The following is a 20,462-nucleotide window of genomic DNA, read 5'->3' on the forward strand; positions in this document are numbered from 1 at the left end:
AATGAGCAACCAGGCAAGGATGATTTCAGGAACTGGTCTAACAATAAAGACTAAGATGAAAAACAAACAACTTAAAATAAAACGGAAAATTAAAACTATACAGAGAAATAAAACTTTTTCAAAAGTTTTAAAAAAGTGTTTAAAAAATATATTATTACTATCAGAGCTGTAAGAGAAGATAATTATTATGAAGCAAGAATATACCAGTAGGCCTGGTGCAGTGGCTCATGCATGTAATCCCAGCACTTCGGGAGGCCAAGGCGAGTGGATCATGAGGTCAAGAGATCGAGACCATCCCGGCCAACATGGTGAAACCCCATCTCTACTAATACAAAAATTAGCCGGGCACGGTGGTGGGCACCTGTAGTCCCAGCTACTCGGGAGGCTGAGGCAGGAGAGTCACTTGAACCCGGGAGGTGGAGGTTGCAGTGAGCCAAGATTGTGCCACTGCACTCCAGCCTGGCGACAGAGGGAGACTCTGTCTCAACAACAACAACAACAAAATATATATATATACACACACATACACACACACACACACACACACACATACACACACACGTATACATACATATATACATATATATATATACACACACCATTAAAAAGGACATTTCAGAGAACAAACAAGCTCTAGGAAATTAAAAATGAAAGCAGAAATGAAAAACTCGAGAAGAGTTATAAGGTAAAATTAAAGAAATTAGTTAGAAAGATTAGCAGACAAAGAGATGCTTTAACAGCCAAGATATAGGAATTTTAGAAAGAAGATGGAAAACAGAGTAGGGATATCATCAAGGATATAATTCAAGAAAACATCCCAGAACTGAATAGCCAGTGTTTGCAGATTGAAAGGATCCACAAAATACTCTAGACAACTGATTAAAATAGAAACACATCAAGGTGCACATTAAAAACTTTCAGAATATCAAGAATAAAGTATTCCAGATTTTTCCAGAGGGCAGAGGGCAAGGAGAGGAAAAGGAGAGAGGGAGAGAAGGTTTTATACAAAGGGTCAAGAATCATAATGGCATCTGACTTTACAAAAGTTAACACTGAAAGCCAGAAGACAATGTAAAAATGCCTTTGAAATTCTGAGGAAATGTTATTTTAAACATAGACTTCTATGCCTAGTCAGTATTATGAATAAAGTGTTCATAAAGATGTTTTGAATAAAGACTTTCAAATACGCAAACTTTCAAAATACTTATCATCCATGTATACTTTCTTAGGAAAATGCTGGAAGAAGTGCCCACTATATAAAGAAGGCAAATCAAGAAAGAGGATGGTATCCAGGAAACAGGGAATCTAAAAAGAGTTACACAGGGAGGTCCCTGCATGATGGAACATTGCAAGATGATCACTTTGCAGCATCTAGGGAATACTGAATCCAAACGTCCAAGATGATGAAACTGATGGATCAGTTGATGTGTTTGAATAAATTGAGAAGGTTTAAACAACTGAGGCATGAGTTTCGGCCTGAATTATTGATGAATACATAGAAACCTAAGCAAGTGAAGTACATGCTGACTTTAGCGGGGAAAAGGGCTGTGCAAGAAAGGAAAAATTATTGTCACATGGCTCAGCTGTGAATAGCATTTACAGTCATAACTATATAAACAGTGTTTAAGGTATGATGGTAGTGAGAACAGGCAGTTTCTATGCGTGTGGTATTTTGGAGGGTATAAAAGAGGGCAAAATATACATAGTTTTCTGCAGGGGCAAATCATTTTAATGCATAATGCCCAAAATAGAAAAATCAATAGGTTGGTCATATAAACATATTATTTCAAGTGATAGAAGTGAATAAACAGCTAAAGGGGTTTAAAGCAGCTGCCAGGTGAGAATGGAGAACAAGTGGTAATGTTGTTTCTTGGTAATATGCCTTGTAGAATGATGGCTCACACCTGTTATCCACGCACTTTGGGAGGCCGAGGCAGACAGATCACTTGGGTTCAGGAGTTTGGGACCAGCCTGACCAACATGGTGAAAACCTGTCCCTTCTAAAAATACAAAATTAGCTGGGTATGGTGATACACGCCTGTAATCCCAGCTACTTGGGAGGCTGAGGCAGGAGAATCGCTTGAACCGGGGAGGCGGAGGTTGCAGTGAGCTGAGACCACACCATTGCACTCCAGCCTGTGCAACAAGAGCAAAACTCCATCTCAAAATATAAGTAAATAAATAAATAAATAAACCACCAACAACAAAAAACTATTTATTTGACTCTTTAAACTATATTTGTATATAATTTTGGTGAAAATAAAAACTAACAGGCTGGGAGTGGTGGCTCACGCCTATAATCCCGGCACTTTGGGAGGCCGAGGCGAGTGGATCACGAGGTCAGGAGTTCAAGACCAGTCTGGCCAACATGGTAAAACACTGTCTCTACTAAAAATACAAAAATTAGCCAGGTGTGGTGGCGGGCGCCTGTAAACCCAGCTACTCAGAAGGCTGAGGCAGATAATTGCTTGAACCCGGGAGGCAGAGATTACAGTGAGCTGAGATTGAGCCACTGCACTCCAGCCTAGGTGACAGAGAAAGACTCTATCTAAAAAATAAATAAATAAATATAATAATTTAAAAAAACTAATATAAAATTTACTTTGATGATAGACATCATTTTTGCAGAATTTCTTTTTCACCTTGGGGTGATTGAAATTCTGCACATTTGAGCTAAACAATTCAACGTTGAGGTTTGTGGTTAAAAAAATGCTTATGACAAGTGAAGATCCCCTATAATACTGTGACTTCTCGTAGGATCACTTGCCTATTTTAGTTTCAGTTACTGCAGGTAATGTCATTTGTCAATTGTTTAAAGTGCTATGAAAAATGTAATTTTTAAAATGAAATGCTGAACAATTTGGAACTAATATCTAGATCAGCACTGCCCAATAGAAATGTCAGATAGGCCATAGACGTAATTTTCTAGTAGTTAAGTCAAAAAAGGTAAAAGAAATATATGAAATAAATTTTAATAATATATTTTAACACAATATATCTAAAATATTACCACTCTAACATTCAACCAACATAAAAATTATCAATGAAATATTTTACACTCTTTTTTTTTTTAATACCAAGTCTTCAATATCGGGCATGTATTTTGCATTTACAGCACATCTCAATTCCTACTAGCCACATCTGAAGTACTTTACGGCCACATGTGGCTAGTGCCTGCTGTACTGGCCAGTGTAGAACCAGATGATCTCAATGTGGAAGGTATGTGAAGAAAGAGGGAAGTGAGAGCAGGCTGAAATTCCTGTTTTCTTTAAAGCTAGATATAGCCACTAACGAACATTCAGTAAATGTAATAAGTAGTGTTTGGTACAAATGGTTAGCCATATGGAAAAAAAAAATTGTATCATTTGCCACACATAAACATAAATTCCAGATAGATTAAGGAGCTATTTTTTAAGAGAAAAAAGTACAAAATACAAAAAGTGTTAATTGGGGGCCCCGTGTAAGACACAAAATGCAGAAACCATAAAGGAAAAAGATTGTCAGATTTATCTAAAACAGAAATCCAACATTTAAGTTAAGTAAAGAATATCATAAGAAAAGTTAAATGACAAGGGATACAGTAAAAGAAAACATCCATAAATCAACAAGAAGACAAATAAGCCAACTAAAAAATAGAAGAGGTGGACAGATATTTCAAATAGTAATTTGAATAGGCAATAAGTATATAAGATGCTTAACCTCACTAGTGATGACAGCAATGCAGATTAAACAACAATAAGCTATTTTTCTTTCGCTAGACTATCAAAAGCAAAATGAAAAACACTGGCATATTACCTTGTGTCTCTCATTTATGCCACTGTTGGAAATGTATATTTGTAAAATCTTTTGGAAGGCAATTCGGCAGAATCTATCAAAATTAAAACATAACTCCTTTGGACTTAAAGATTCCATTTCAGAGAATCTGTTCTTCTAAATATTTATACATGTGCACAAAGATGTATGTGCAAGGATTTGATGTGTATTACCAGAACTGGTGAAATCCATCAGTTCATCCCAATCAAAAGAACACCATAAGGGTGCCTCCGTATGCCCTGTCATGAGAACGTCCTCGAGATCTCAACTTACTTAGATCAGTCAAAAAAGCAAATCCTGTAGACAACAACTTTTTGTATGATTCCATTTCTATAAGACTGAAAAAGAGCACACACATACAATTGTGTGTTTAAACACAAATATATGTAAGTAACTGCCTAGAGAAAGGGTTCTCAGAACATATACCAAACTGGGCAGTGGGTAAGAGAGATGAGGGTGTATGTGGAGGGACATATTTATATTTTGCTTCATGTACTTCTGTGCTGCTTGACTCTTTTACAATGCAAATGGTTTAATATATTAGGTTTACAGCGAGAGCCACATTCCCAACTGCTCCTGGCAAAAGAAGAAGCTGATTTCAGGACTTGGAGCTACCCCTTCTCCAACCACCTGCCCCCACCCAGCTGAGTGGTCGGGTCAGGTCCACGTTGCTGAGTTGTCTCTGGGTGTCTGTCCTTGTGGGCACAAGGTATTCTCAGCCCACACCAGAGGTCAAACATGGAACACCCGTCATCTCTGTGTAGCTATGACCCCACGCTCCCACCTACCCATCTACCCCTTGGCATCTCAAACCCAAGACTGGCTTTTTAAAGTACAAGTCCTGCTGATGGTATTTCCTGGCCATGCTGAAATATGTCTCCTGGAGGAGGAGAATAAAGTCAACCACCGTGACAAACAAAAGCAAGAGTGGAGGGCCAGTGTGTGGATTGTGTTGATGACTGTGGCTTTCATTTCCCCAAGGCAAAGAAACCTCAGGAGGCAGTGGTCAGGGTTTCTCATTTTCATGCTGAGGCTTTTTGGGAAATTTCAAAAGTTGCCACCCCCACCTTGTTAGGGGAGGGAGAGGAAACTTCCTCTTCAGGATGGGTTGGGGATTGTGGGAAGACCTTTGTGTGAGACCAAGTGTCATGCAGAGACAGCAAGAGAGAGACTGGGAATCAATTCCTTCTCGAGGGTTTAATTAAAGTGTGGGGAAGTTTGCAATCTTATTCAGAAGTTAACATCTGAGTATAGATTTGAAGGAGGTAAGAGATAAAGCCATGTGGGTGTCAGACAGAAGAGCGTTCCAGAGACAGGGAACAGCAGTGCAAAGGCCCTGAGGTAGGATTGCGTCTGGTTTGTTGGAAGAACAGAAAGGAAGCTTTTGTGGCGTGGCAGGAGCTAAGGGAGTAGGCAGTGAGCAGAAGAAGACAAGGTCATAGGGAAGGGAGAAAGGTGGAGAGTGAGAACTACCTTGACATCTTGGAAAGACTTTGCCTTTTATTCTAGGTGAGTTGGGGAACCACTGGTGGTCTGAAAGCCAGAGAGTACATGATCAGGTTGACGTTTAACAGGATGCCTGTCTGCTGTGTTGGAAACAAACTGAGCGAGTAAGGGAGAAAGTGGGCAACTGCAGCCGACTAAAAGAGAGACAGGAGTGCTGAGATACTAATGGAGTGACCAGCAGCATCAGGAGGCTTGGGAAACAGATTGCTGGGCCCTAGTCCTGGAGCTGCTACCTGTTAGTATGGGGGGTGTCCAAGGAATTTACATTTCTATAAGTTCCCAGATGATGATGATACTGCTGGTCTGGGGGCCACACTTTGAGAACTTGTCTTTGTAGCACTGATGAAAACATTTGTTTATCAAAGTTCTCAAGGAAGCACATTGCTCGCTCCTGTGTCCCCAGCGCCTAGTGTGATGCCTGGCACCAGTCTTTATCAAGCTCAGGCTCTGGGCCATGCGTGGTGCTACTGAATGAGGTTCATGAGGATCCCAGGTTTGAACTGTTTGGAGGTAAATGGTGATGAAACTTTCACAGGAAGTGGTCATTAAAGGGAAAGGAGTCCTTGTAATAACAATAGCAACAGGTGTGACACCTACCCAGTGTCTGCCTAGGTGTTTTACTTGTATCTCTCTCCAATTAAATCCTGTAAATGCCCTGGAAGTCGGGCATTATTCTGGGATTTTTATGAATGAGAGAACCAAGGCTTGGAGAGTTTAATTTTCCCTGGTACAAGATTAATAAGTACCAGAACCCAGCCAGGCCTAAATGTTTAATCACAGGCCGCCTCAAGAAGTCACTGACAAGACCTAGTAATTAAAGAACCACAAGAAGATAGGAGTTTCTTTCTTTGAGGACTGAGAGCCTTTTTAAAAGTGCAAAGAATATGCCATCCTTTAAAAACAAAATGCTTCCCATCTAAATTGAGATTCCTGTTCACACACGTTTCGAGCCTCAAGCCCTTCCTGGCAGAACCCTGGTAGCAGTGGCCGTCCCAACAGAAGTATTTTTGCTTTTTTGCTGACTTTTGTGGCTTTTAGCCTTCTCTGATGGAGCACTTTTCCTTCCCTCTCCCTCTTCTCAGCCTCCTTCGGTAGGATGAAGGGTGTAAGATTTTGTGCTGAGGAGCTGAAGCTTGACAAATTGAGGTCTAAACGGAATCCGTGTATCTTGATAGGGAGGAAGAAAATCAAGTTCCAGCACTTCCCTCCTTATCCGCCTCTCTTTTTCCTTCTTGATAGGGAGGAAGAAAATCAAGTTCCAGCACTTCCCTCCTTATCCGCCTCTCTTTTTCCTTCTTGATAGGGAGGAAGAAAATCAAGTTCCAGCACTTCCCTCCTTATCCGCCTCTCTTTTTCCTACTCTTCCCTGAGGATAAAAATAGCCGCTTCCCAGGGCCTCACTGCAATCGAGCAACTGCGTGCTGAAGCAGGGCCTAGCGTGAGAGCAGCTGCTCCCCGAGGCACGGGCTCCGTGAGAGCCCTGGGGTCAGGACGGGGGCCTGTCCGCAGGGACGAGGTGTCCCCGGACAGGGCAGGGGCCCTTGGAGCCTCACCAAGAGATGGGCCACTGGTGCAAGTTTGACCCCGATGGTGGGCGGCTCACAAAAATACATCAGGAGGCCCGGAAGTCCATGCACTGGCCGGCTCCACCGTCTTTAAGTACACGAGGTCTATCTGCAGTTCTTAACCTCTTTGAGGGGACAAGGACTCCCTAGAACAAATGATGACATACCACCTCTCTGTGTGCACTCAAGCACATATACAACACACAGAAACATGGACGTGGACACAAATACACACGGAGACACATACATTTTTGCACACAATTTCATATTATTGGAAGGCTGTTGAAGCCTGGTGTGGACCACAGATTAACAACCCCAAAGGCAGGTGGATTATAGTGATGCCGAATGATTATTAAAAAATAACAATTTGGCCGGGCGCAGTGGCTCATGCCAGTAATCCCAGCACTTTGGGAGGCTGAGGCCGGTGGATCACGTGAGGTCCGGAGTTCGAGACCAGCCCAGCCAACATTGTGAAACCCCGTCTCTACTAAAAATACAAAAAACCAGTCGGGCATGGTTGCGGGCGCCTGTAATCCCAGCTACTCGGGAGGCTGTGGCAGGAGAATCACTTGAACCTAGGAGACAGAGGTTGCAGTGAGCCGAGATTGTGCCAGTGCACTCCACCTTGGGCGACTTCTTCCCAAGCAAGACTTCTTCTCAAAATAAATAAATGAAAATATGAAAATAAACAAAATTTTGTAACATGTAAAAATAGGGTTACTAAAGCGTGCTAAGATCTTTCTGGAAAACAAATGTACGTAGTATAAATTCTAGTAATAGATACGGAAATGATAAAGTTGATCACCGATGATAAGCTAAAGGATGGTTTCTATATAATTTGAGTTTTCCCACTAAACAGGAAAGCATGCTGCTCTTTCGCAACCAGAACGGCCGCATCCAGGCGTTTCCGGGGACCTGTGGCGCCCACTGAGCTGCAGGCGCGGCCGGTGGCTCCGGCCTGGCCCCTCCGTCGGGAAAGGAGGGTTAGACAATAGACAAGCAAAAATCTGACGCGGTGACCGCGTGGGGCGGGACCGGCTCTTGGGGAGAGGGTGACCCGAGCCCTTCGCCCGCCGAGGCACTTTAAAATCCCAGCGCGATGCCCAGCCCGGCCCGCAGAGAACGGTGCGTGCGCGCTCCCGGGGAGGCGGCGGCGCGCACGGGCGCGTCTCCGTGGACAGCCCCCTACTCCGGACGATGCCGCCGAGGAGGCGGCGGCGGCGGCGGCGCGCTCTGGAGGTCTGAAGCCACTGCTAGCTGCCACGGGCCGGCGGCGCGATGAGCTGGGCAGCCGCCCCCGGCTCGGGGCTGTGAGCGGCTCGGGGCCGGGGGTGGGCGGCGGTGCGGCGGGCGGCCGACGCTCCTCTTCGGCGGCGGCGGCGGCCATGCGCGGGGCGGCGCGGCTGGGGCGGCCGGGCCGGGGTAGCCTCCCGGGGGCCCGCGGCCTGAGGGCCCCGCCGCCGCCGCCGCCGCCGCCGCTGCTGCTTCTGCTGGCGCTGTTGCCTCTACTGCCCGCGCCTGGCGCCGCCGCCGCCCCCGCCCCACGGCCCCCGGAGCTGCAGTCCGCTGCCGCGGGGCCCAGCGTGAGTCTCTACCTGAGCGAGGACGAGGTGCGCCGGCTGATCGGTGAGTGGGGCCGCCGAGGCCGGGGCGGGCAGGTCGGGCCGGCGAGGGCAGCTTCCGGCCGCCGGCGGCTCAGTCTGCGCTCCGTGGACCGCGGGCGAGTGCCCTCCCCGCCCCCCGCGCCCGGATTTGCCTCGCGGCCGGGTCTCTGCCTGCCGTGCTGGCTGGGAGGTGTGGTCCCTACCCTGTCCCCAGCTCCGGGTCAGCCTTCGTGCCGCCCTCTCTGCCCCGCCGCGATAGACCCACATTCACCCCATCCCATCCTCCTTACTGCCTCCTTAGCCCTTTTCCCTAGAAGAGTCAAGCCCCCTTACAACTTTTCTTCCTTGCTACACAAAGTTTTTTTGACCCTTTCTATGCGTGTCACTCTAGGGTCCTCGATTTTGAATACCTCGAAATTTACGTTTTAGACTGAACTTGCAAACCCTTTGCTGTGGTTTTGATGCCCCAGTAGAGGCCACGGTCTGTGCTTACCCTTTTACAAAAAAAAAAAAAAAGAGAGAGAGAAGGGGGGAGGTTATAAGGGCACCAAATGTTCGTGGCAGCCTCCAAATCTTGGAACGTAGATTTGGAGCATATGCTTAGATTCTAAGCATATTTTTAGTGAATGAATCGCCAGGTAGCAGACCTTTTTAGTTTCAATACCTTTTTGGTTTTTGCATTGGGTGTGTTGGGAGTTTGGACTGATTCTGTACTTCTGGGCCACTCTCCTACTTTGAATACCTTGAAGGGAAGCAAGAACTTAATCTTGGGTCGGTTTGTGGTTCCATTTACTTGCTTAGCTTTGTTGTTTGGGGAATTAATTTGAAAAATTGCTGGGGTCTTATGTTAAGACTTTGTGGATTCTGGAAATGTCCCCTTAGAGGAAGATCTGACAGGAACGACCCCCCCCCAAAAGAAAGTCCTTGGTACCTAGACATTTGCATTCTTTTGTTATTATGGCAGTATCTTTATTTCATCTCAAGGTGGTGCTTCTGAGTGTTTGAGGGGAAAAGTTATTCTCTGTTGCATCATTTGTCAGTATTATTTTATTTTTTTAAGTAATAAGACTTTGTTGAGGTGTGTTGAGATTGACTCAATGTAGAAATGGAATTACTTATAGCAGACTCTTCAGACATTACATGTACGGATTTGCAGTTTTTAACCAAAGAAGAATGCTGTGTTTTTATAAAGTCGTGCCATTCTTAATCCTTCTTAGTCTAGCTGAATTAGCTGAATGTAGTTTAGCTGAATTAAAACTGCTAATTGGGGTAGTACTTGGAACACAAGACTAAGACTTAGGAAAAATAATACAACACGACTCATATCACATTAATTTTAGAAATATTACCGTATTATCCGGGCGCGGTGGCTCACGCCTGTAATCCCAGCACTTTGGGAAGCCGAGGCAGGCGGATCACGAGATCAGGAGATCCAGACCATCCTGGCTAACACAGTGAGAGCCCGTCTCTACTAAAAATACAAAAATAAATAAATAAATAAATAAATAAATAAATAAATAAGCAAGCCGGGCGTGTTGGTGGGCGCCTGTAGTCCCAGCTACTCCGGAGGCTGAGGCAGGAGAATGGCTTGAACCCGGGAGCCGGAGCTTGCAGTGAGCCGAGATCGTGACACTGCACTCCAGCCTGGGCGACAGAGCGACACTCCCCGACTCACAAAAAAAAAAGAAAAAGAAAAAAAATTAACGTATTATGCATGGTTTTGTAAAGGCTTTTTAGTTAAAAGCACTTATATAGCTTATGAGTTTGTTAACATGAGTAAACAAAGTCAGAGGTGAAGGTAGGGGACAGAGGACAACCAGGGACTGACATTGAATTCTTGCCATATACCTGCCCCTACATGCTTTATACACATAATTTCTTCTAAATTTCTCGTGGCCCAGTGAAGTAGGTGGCATTATTCCCATTGTAGAGATGAGGAAAGTGGGGTTTTTAAGTAACTTGCTCAAGGTCACACAGTTCATAATTTTTTTTTTTTAAGACGGAGTCTCGCTCTTGTCGCCCAGGCTGGAGTGCAGTGGCGCGATCTGGGCCCACTGCAACCTCTGCTTCCTGAGTTCAAGCGATTCTCCTGCTTCAGCCTCCCAAGTAGCTGGGATTAGAGGCGTGTGCCACCACTCCCAGCTATTTTTTGTATTTTCAGTAGAGACAGCGTTTCACCACATTGGTCAGGCTGGTCTCGAACTCCTGACCTCGTGATCTGCACACCTCAGCCTTCCAAAGTGCTGAATTACAGGTGTGAGCCACCGCACCTGTAATCGTTTTAAAAAACGAAACAGTGTTGACATAGGCAGCAAAGTTTTATTGAATGAAATGAAGATATTATCTATAGAAGTTTGATTATGGCATGGTGGAAAATAAATCATTGCTAATTAGCATTTGAGTTATGTATCTGTTACCTTATTTGGCCTGGAACTAATTTGCTTAGCAATATTTGCAGCAGAGGAAGCTCCTGATTGATGAGCATCCAATTTATGACCAGAAATACTGTTGCTGGGAGGGTAGGAAGCATTGTTTCCATTAACTCCCTTGTCTACCCTGGGGGGCAAGAGAGACTTCTAGTAGTATTTTCTCTAGTGCAAATAGGGTTGACCTGTTACAGAGGATCTCTGGTCACTTCATCCTGCCAGATTCACGTCGTTTGTTCTTTCCATCCCTTCCCATCTCCTCCATACATTCTACCTTTAAAATAACTCCTTGGCTCCTCCAGATAGGGAAGAGCCAAGTGGGTAGGACTGAGATGTATACGAGGCACTCCGAGTTCTCAGAATACAGTCTCTCACAGAAGCTGTTCTGATCCTTAAGGCTTCTTGGAATAGTAACTTGGCACCGTATTTTAGAATCACTATAGAGTTTGTGCCTTCTGAATGCTGGCATGGGAAATGAACCATTATTTTATAATATTTTTAAGACAGTTTAGAGCTCCAAGTAAGAAACTTAGAAATGAAGTTGACAGTGATAACTTTATAACTTGAACTAATTACCATTGATATGAGAATAAGTTGTTTTAATCCAATTAATATATGCATATAGTTTTAAGAAAACCCAGTAGCACTAAAAGGCTTTTTATTTTTTATTTTTTTGAGACAGAGTTTCGCTCTTGCTGCCCAGGCTGGAGTGCAATGGTGTGATCTCAGCTCACCACAACCTCTACCTCCCAGGTTCAAGCCATTCTCCTGCCTCAGCCTCCCCAGTAGTTGGGATTACAGGCACACATCACCACGCCCAGCTAATTTTGTATTTTTAGTAGAGATGGGGTTTCTCCATGTTGGTCAGTCTGGTCTCGAACTCCCAACCTCAGGTGATCACCCACCTCAGCCTCCCAAAGTGCTGGGATTACAGGTGTGAGCCACTGAATCTGACTTAAAAGGCTTTTGACAAACACAGCAGGCTCTTGCTTTTGTCCTTTTCATCCCCCAGGCTCTACTTTCCAGGGGTAGCTACAACCTCAACTAGGTCTGTTTATTTTTTCTTCCTCTTTTTTTACTTTTGTAATTCTAAATCAATGTAGAATAAGTCTTTGACTTTCTAGTATGGTAACTGAACTCTTTATCATTTCTCTCTTAAATCCTCCAATGTAGTTACATAACTTTTTTGTAAAAATAGTATTTACATTATTGTGTACACATGTATTGCTAAATAGGGACTTATAATTCTGTTTTTTTAATACATTTTTGCTTTTCCCAGAGCAAATAATTGCATTTTATCAAAATTGCATTTTGATTCATTATCTATTTATCTTTGGCTGTGTTCCCTCAACTACTCCAAGAAGTATGTTAAATGCCTTTTGGTTTTTTTTTTCTTTTTTTCCAGGTAGCACATTAAATCATCTGTCAGTTCCACTTGGTTTCCTCTTAGAGACTTCTTGGTCTGGAGCATTCCATTCTCTTGCTCCAATCTAGATAGTAGGATTATTTTTTCTGGGATTTCCTGTTACTTCTTTCCTGTCTGGGAACCTCTGTGTCTTGGATCTCCTGTCTTCCTTTTTCTTGGTTTGCTTCATTTTGCTACTACGTATGTATCCTCAGTAGCTTCTTAAGAAGGAATGATGGGCGATAAATTACTTGAGGCCTTGAATGTTTGAATATGTCTATCTTATCCTCATACTTTATAGATGGTTTGGCTGAATTTAAAATATTAGGTAGAAAATACATTTTTTCATAATTTTGATGGCATATTCACGGTTTTCTGTCTTAAGGGTTTTTGATGAAAAGTCCAAAGCCATTCTGATTCCTCTTTTTTTCTCTTGTTTTTTTGAAGCTCAGGTTCTTTTTCTCTGGCATTCTGAAGTTGTATAAGTTTTTGTGTGGTTGGTTGGTTGTTTCTTTCCTTCCTTTATTCCTTTTCTTTCTTGTATTACCTTAGTGGGTCCTTTCAATCTAGGGACGCCTATCTTTTAGTTTCCAGAAATGCCTTTTAAAAAAATTTTTTAAAAATAATTCCCACTCTTTATTTTTTCTCTCTCTCTCTCTGTGTGTGTGTGTGTATGTGTGTGTGTGTGTGTGTGTGTGTGTTTCTGAGATGTCTGTTGGTTTGCTTATTGAACCCCCTACAAGTGATCTTCAGATTTTCTTAACTAATCTCACCTCTTGCTTATTTCTTTGTACTGGAAAGAGTGGGCAGGGGGGGAATGGTTCTTAATTTTAATGATCATGTTTTTAAATTTTAGAATCTTTTTCTGTTTCCATTTCATTGCATCTTATTTTATGGATGTATTACCTTCACTTACCTCTGATGTGTGTATTTTTATTTTTTCTTTGTGTTTAATATGTTTTTAATATTTCTTCTGTTTCCTCCAGTGTGGCTGTTCATTTCAGGAATCTTTTCTTTGTTTAAATCATAAATATCTGGTGATCCTTGACTGTCTATAATGAAGAGAAAGATCCTGAGGAGTTGATTGCAAAGGAGAGAACATGTGTGTATTGGTGGTCTAGTGACTTGTGAGTTCAGGTGGACTTTTCATTGGGAGTCTGCCCTGAATATCAACACCTTTACATCTCGTTTGGGGCCAGTGTTTGCAACGAACAAACCGTCATCTCCTGCCTCTGGTATGAATGCTTGGTGATATGCCAGCTGCCAGGGTTTGGGTTACCTGGCTGAGGGAGGGTTGGAGGCTGTAGCCTTTGACTTCTGGGTACACTTTTCCTATCACTGTGATTCAGTTCCTTCAGAAAAAACTTTGGGTCTCCTGCTGGAATTGGGGGTCCAGAAGCTTTGAACACCTCTTTCAGTGGCTCCTGCCTTGTCTAGGCTGAGCCTCAGATCGGCCTTTGGCATCTCCTTGGTGCCTCAAGACGTGAGCCTCTTAGAGGCCCTGAGGGGCAGTGACCATTCCTTCAACTACTTTGCCATCTCGCAAAAGTTTGTTTAAAAAAGTATGTTGTCTTTCCTTTTCTGTTTGTCCTTGTGGTTTGATGTCTTTGTGATTTTTTTTTTTTTTTAAACTATCATTTTAGAGGAAGTTTGGAGGTAAGGGATTATGGTCATTTCACAATGTATAAATGGCAGTTAGGGTTTGGGTTTAACTATTGAAGATGATGTGTGTCTTTTTGTATGAACAGTATTAAGAATAGTTAGTGGTTGTAGTAGTAGTTGACACTTTTAAAAGCGCTGTCTTTTATCTGTGTGGGGCATAGAGGTCATCCCTGTGTTATGTACTGTCATTTCTATTTTACAGATGAGTGTTAGTCTGCTCAGGCTGCTGTAACAAAGTACCATAAATTGGGTGAATTGTAAACAACAGAGATTTATTTCTCACAGTTTTGGAGCTGAGAAGTCCAGGATCAAGGCTCTGGTAGATTTGGTATCTGCTAGAGCCCTGTTCCTGGTTTATGGATATGTCCTTCTCCCTGTGTTCTCACGTGGTGGAGCTCCCCTGGGTCTTTTTATAAGGGCTCTAATCCCATTCGTGAGGACTACTCCTATGAGCTAATCACCTCCCAAAGGGCCCTGCCTGCTAATACCATCGCCTTAGGGGTTAGGATTGAACCTAGAAATTTTCAACAGAGAAATGAGAAAACAATAATCTTAGAGTAGGTATGTATTAATAACTAGCCTGGTTTTTTGGTAGTAGCAGGGCACGCAGTCCTGATGGAAGTGTATCTGTTGTGAAACACCAAAAGTTTCGGGAGCTTTTCAACTCTGGTTGGCCTTCCTGTGTTCCTGGGCCCTGGTTCATCGCTTGCATTTACTTCTCTTAACAGGCTGCAATGTAGGCATTCATTTCTGCATTGTACTGATGAGGACCCTGATTCAGGGCCTTTTGGACAGTGAGTAGAAGGCCAGGTCTTGACTCAGTCCTGCCTGAGACCTGAATTCATACTGCTTCTTTATCAGCTCTGGAGGAGGGCAATTAACCAAAAACTCAAAGAGTAGAATCTGCAAGCCTGCAGGTGCTTGTTTGTGGTCTTTATTATTATGCTAATTATTCTCGCATCCTCCCATGTTCTCTAATTGATAATTTTCATAGTACTGAGCTCTGTGGAATTCCAGAACCTGTGAAGGTGGCATATGGCTGGGCAGTGCCAGAAGCTTGGGAAGAACATGCTGGTGGGTGGGGGGAATGATATAAACTGGTTATGGCAACAGTGGTGGTGGTGATAGGGGTCGGGGGGACTTTTGGGAAGAGACCCCATTTCCTACCAGCTAGAAATTCACTTTGGATAACTTGCTTCTCCTTTTAAAATAAATACCTTCTGAAAAAGTAAAGCATGTTCACATTTTATTTAAAATCAAGTCAATACTAGTTGGGATCACTGTGTCCCAAATCAGTCCAGAACATTTTTTTTTGAAGCTAAACCAAGTACCATATATTGTGGTAGAAAATGACAATTCAAAATTATTACATTCCTTTCCCTGAAGATCTCGGAATTTTGTAGGGGAGACTTGCATTTATGACTGCAACAGAGAAAAGTTGCTGATTGACATAAGTTATTGTAGGAGTACTTACTTTTGACTGTGGAAAGGGCGGAGGAGAGAGAGGCTTAGAGAGTTTACGAAAGTTGTCCCAGGGAAAAAAAAGACATTTGAGCCTCATCTTGAAGGATGAATTTGATAGGCAGCAAAGAGCAATTCATACCAGGCAGAGAAAGTAGTGTGAACAAAGGCATAGAGCTGTGGAAGCAGCTGTGTGAAATCGTGGGGTAGGAAAAATCTAATGTGGCTGCGGTGAAAAAATTAGCAAAGCCATGGAGTGTCACAGGATAAAGCTGGAAGGTAGGCTGAGGTTAGAGTAGGAATTTGAACTCTTATAGGTGAATTCTTCAGTGAGCTGCTGAAGAATGCAGACTAGGAGAGTGCGCAGTCAGGTCTGGGTTATAGGGAAGATAACTTTGGCCCCAGTGAAAAGGATGGTTTTGGAGAATGAAATGCTGGATCTGGAAAATGGGATAGAGCCAACCTTGTGATGATAAGAGGGGTCAACTAAGGCAGTTGAAGGGGTGGGATGGATTTGTGAGGAATTTGGTGAGTTTGGAGAAGACTTAGCAGAAGAGACTTTAGGGCTAAAGAAAGGGGAGGAGTCACAGAGGAATCTAGGGTTTCAGATTTGGGCAACTGAACCAAAGGACACTTTCCTTTTGGGAGAAGTGGTTGGTCGAGGGAAAGAGAAAGGAGACGAGCCATGTATTTCTCTCCTCCCAGCACCCCTGTTTCCTAAATCCTGGAGCCCATGCTTGCTTGGTGTGGGGGAGGGGTGGAGGGTTGAAGGCATCCTCTGCCCATGAGTCTGGCATAACCCACCAGAGGGCCCAGATGCTGGGTGGGTTGTTGGGAGGTTAGCACTCTGCAGCAAACCCTTAACCGTAGGCATTTTGGTGGAGTTGGTATTTATTTGAATTCATGTGTTCTTCATCGGGAGACAGGCAGAGACATTGTGCAATTGTGGATTTGAGGGTTGCTGTTTTTTTTCCTTATGCTACACATGTGAGAGAACTCTAACCAATTACAGCTAAACCTGTCCCCTGTGAGTCACATCCTGAGTTGACTGGTCAATTCCGAAGGTGCTGCCTAAAATGCTATTTGGATTTTAAGGATCACTTTTGGGACAAATCAAACATGTGGGTGTTTATTCAGGCACCCGAGTTGAGAAGTTCCGTAGCATTACTTTTGGTGTTTTGATGCAGTTATGCCAGTGTTCTGAAGAATCTTGCCAGCTACACATCCTAAAGCAAAACAAAAACTTGTACATGAAACAGAACCATTAGCTATTCTAAAATTATATCACACTTAAAAGTATACATTTTTGTGCATTGTTGATGTAAATCAAGTACAATCTTTTCTAATAAAAATTTTATTAAACAGCATTTATGTGTGCAGGACCTTTTAAAATGTGCCAAAATAAATGTGTATTGCTCAGTTACATAATAAACAGTTGTTGAATGATTATTCTTGTGTGTTCAGCAGTGGTAGTGCTGAGTGGATTTCATAGGTCTTATTCTTATCTTTTTTTTTTTTTTTTTTTGAGACGGAGTTTTGCTCTTGTCACCCAGGCTAGAGTGTAATGGCTTGATCTCAGCTCACTGCAGCCTTTGCCTCCCGGGTTCAAGCAATTCTCCTGCCTCAGCCTCTCGATTAGCTGGGATTACAGGCGTCCACCACCACTCCCAGCTAATTTTTTTATTTTTGGTAGAGACGGGGTTTCACCATGTTGGCCAGTCCAATCTCGAACTCCTGACCTCAGGTGATGCGCCTACCTCATCCTCCTTTCAGAGTGCTGGGATTACAGGCGTGAGCCACCTCGCCCGGCCTCATTCTCATTCTTATATAAATTTTAAGCTGGAATAGACAGCACACAAGTCTCTAGTTAGGGATCACCTGTAATTTAGGGAGGAGGAGGAAGAGTGTATCTTGCTGTATGCCAGGTACTTTACATGTGTTCTCTTTTATCAACCGTAGGTAGTCGGTGGCATTGACTGTTTTTTGTTTGTTTGTTTTTTAAGCAGATAAGGCTGAGACGCTGAGGTTGTGGGCAATTACAGAATTTGCTGTAGGTCACAGAGATGTGTGGGGTTATGTGACTGCAAAGTGCATGCTTTCTCTACTGTGCTGCCTTTGAAGGTTAACAATTTACTTAGTCTTTAACCAAAATCATCTGAGAAGCTTTATCAAAATACAGATTCCTTGACCTACCCCGAGCAGTTTGTTGAATTGGCCTGAGATGGGGCTCAGGTCAATTAACGTTTTGAATGCCATGTTTAATTGATTACAGGATGTACAGTTTTTCCACATTTGAACATCTCTGAAATCAGAGCCATGTTATAATCAGTGGTGAGTCATCAGGCAGTTGATAGCTTTTTTCTTTCTTAGTGACGCAAAAAATAATGATGTACTTTAGATTAAATGAAATATGATAGTATAAAAAGATGATACTGTAAAGGGAACTTAAATACATAGTTTGTCAGCTTTCTTCCTTTCTTTTTTGAGAGAGAGTCTTGCTCTGTCTCTTAGGCTGGAGTATAGTGATGCGATCTCAGCTCACTACAGTCTCTGCCTCCCAGGTTCAAGCGATTGTCGTGCCTGAGGCTCCTGAGTAGCTTCGGACTACAGGCATGCACCACCACGCCTGGCTAATTTTTGTACCTTTTTTTTTTTTTTTTTTGGTAGAGATGGTGTTTCACCATGTTGGCCAGGCTGGTCTCGAACTCCTGACTTTAAGTGATTCCCTCCCTTCCAGCCCCGTCTCGGCTTCCCAAAGTGCTGAGATTACAGTCGTGAGCCACCATACCAGGCCTCCACCTTTTTTGTGCGCGTATGCGTGTGCTTGTCACAACTTTCAGAATTGTAAAATTCACTGGTGGTATTTATTATTTGCTTATGGCAATAGCTGTGTAGTAATGCCCTTCCGGGGAAACCATAAAATGAATGAGATATTGTCATTAGATTAAGAGCAATACCAAGGTTACTTTTCAGCCAAGAAGCTGCAGGCAAGGAGAAATGTCAGTGGTTCTCAACCTTTTTTTGTGAAAGCCTTAGGCCCTTTCCCTAGAAAAAGGCGTGAATGTCCACACATACTAAATTTTGTATACTGTGCGAGGACCTCTTAGACTTTTGGGACCTTTGAGGGACTCCTGATGAAAAGCTTAATGGGTATACCTGAGTGTCACAAAAACTGGTATATGTCATATTCTATTTTACATCCTAAGATCTGACCTCCTACATGAATTTTTTAAAAATTTGCATATATTAAGATTTACTTTGTTGTAAAGTTATATAGGTTTTGACAAATGCATAGTGTCCTATATCCACCACAGTATCATAGAGAGTAGTTTGCACCTTTAAAAAATCCCCTGTGAATGGGGCATTTGTGTTTATAAATACTCCCTCCCTTTTATTTTAAATGAGGTGCTTTAAAAATGTATTTATTATGGAAAATTTCAAAAATTCAAAATAAGGCATAATAATATAATGAACTTCTATATACCCGTCATCCAGCTTCAGCAATTCTCAACTCGTAGCCAGTGCTGTTTCATCTCTACCACCTACTGTTTCATCTCTACTGCACTCATTTGCCCTCACTCTCCCTATCCTCTTCTTAGATTATTTTGAAGCAAATCCAGACATAATTTCATAAAAAATATTCCAATATGTATATCTGAAAGAAACTTTTAAAAAATCTAAACCATTATTGCACATTATTAAGAAATTAAGAATTTATAAATATCAAATATCTAAGCTGTTGAGCTTTTCCTGATTTATAAATATGTAAATGTATATATAGAGACTCTTGCCTACCACCGGGATCCACTTTTATCCCTGACCCTCCCTGCACCAGTCACTTAGTTCCCTTGGTGCCAGACTGCTGCTCACCCTGGAGTCTACATTAGATGACACCTCTGCCTAGGGTTCTTTTCCCAGATCTTTACATGGCTGGTACTTTCTAGATCTCAACTTAAAATGTCAATTCCCCAGAGAGGCTTGTCTTCCTAGGGTTGATCCTTAGGGCCTCTCTGTGCTATCACACTGTTTTAAGCATCCGATACTTTTTTGGTTGTTTCCATCTCCTTTAGTGAAAGTTCTGTTTGAATAGAGACTGTTTAGGTTGTTCCACTTTATATTTTTAGCACCTAAAACAGTACCTGACATGTAGTAGGTTTTCATTAAAAGTGGAAAAAATGAGTAAACGAATGAATCATACTTACAAAAAAATTCACTGTCCTGTGCCTTACTGGAGTCATCATTCTGTTCGTCATTTCCCATTGCCTGCTAAGTTATTATCCAAAAGGAAATTAGACTGAAGCTATACTTACTAATGGAAGTTTACATATGTTAATTTTTTATAGCTGCTTTTCTTTTTTTTTCTTTTTTTTTCTTTTTTTTCCTTTTTGAGACAGAGTCTCACTTTGTTGCCCAGGCTCGAGTGCAGTGATGCAGTTACAGCTCACTGCAGTTTTGATCTCCCAGACTGAAGTGGTTCTCCTGTCTCAACCTCTAAATAGTTGGGACTACTAGGTGTGAGCTACCATACCCCACTAATTAAACAGATTTTTTTGGTATAGATGGTGTCTCCCTATGCTGCCCAGGATGGTCTGAAACTTCTGAGCTCAAGAGATCCTCCCACCTTGGCCTCCCAAAGTGCTGGGTTTACAGGTGTGAGCCACTGTGCCTGGTCTTGATAACTTACTTTCTTTGGAGTTGCCTAATTTGTCTCTCCCATTCCCTTGCTGTCTCTGGTGCTCCCATGTCAACTTCCATAGCTCCATACCCTACATAAGCAGACCTGTATCACTGCACCCATCATATTCTGTCTCTCCCCTCCTGCACCAAGGCTACCTCATGGCTTGGCGCAGAGCAGTCTCTCAATAGACTGTTGGCCCACACTACAACTGGAGGATGTGAAATATTCAAGAGAGATTCTGGCAGAAGCCTTTATCAGTAATGAAAAGCTAGGAAATACAATTTCTAATTTTTTTTCCCCAAAATGCCTAATCTGCTATCCTATCCAGTCTATTTTCCATCT

At 42.7% G+C, this 20,462-nt stretch overlaps 1 protein-coding gene across 2 annotated transcripts in view; it reads left to right on the forward strand.

Moving 5' to 3' along the window:
• The first annotated feature begins 8,037 nt into the window (after positions 1-8,037).
• Positions 8,038-20,462, forward strand: part of RYK (receptor like tyrosine kinase) — a 92,021-nt gene continuing 79,596 nt past the window's right edge. Inside the window, exon 1 of one of the 2 annotated variants that reach the window (XM_033212636.1) lies at positions 8,038-8,510. In XM_033212636.1, coding sequence (XP_033068527.1) covers positions 8,270-8,510 — 241 coding nt within the window. In that variant the 5' untranslated portion in view covers positions 8,038-8,269. The remainder of the gene's footprint in view (positions 8,511-20,462) is intronic. The other variant, XM_033212637.1, reaches the window with a different exon arrangement.

This window comes from Trachypithecus francoisi, unplaced genomic scaffold (genome assembly GCF_009764315.1).
Source record: "Trachypithecus francoisi isolate TF-2019V2 unplaced genomic scaffold, Tfra_2.0 Lachesis_group0, whole genome shotgun sequence".
NCBI lineage: Eukaryota > Metazoa > Chordata > Mammalia > Primates > Cercopithecidae > Trachypithecus > Trachypithecus francoisi.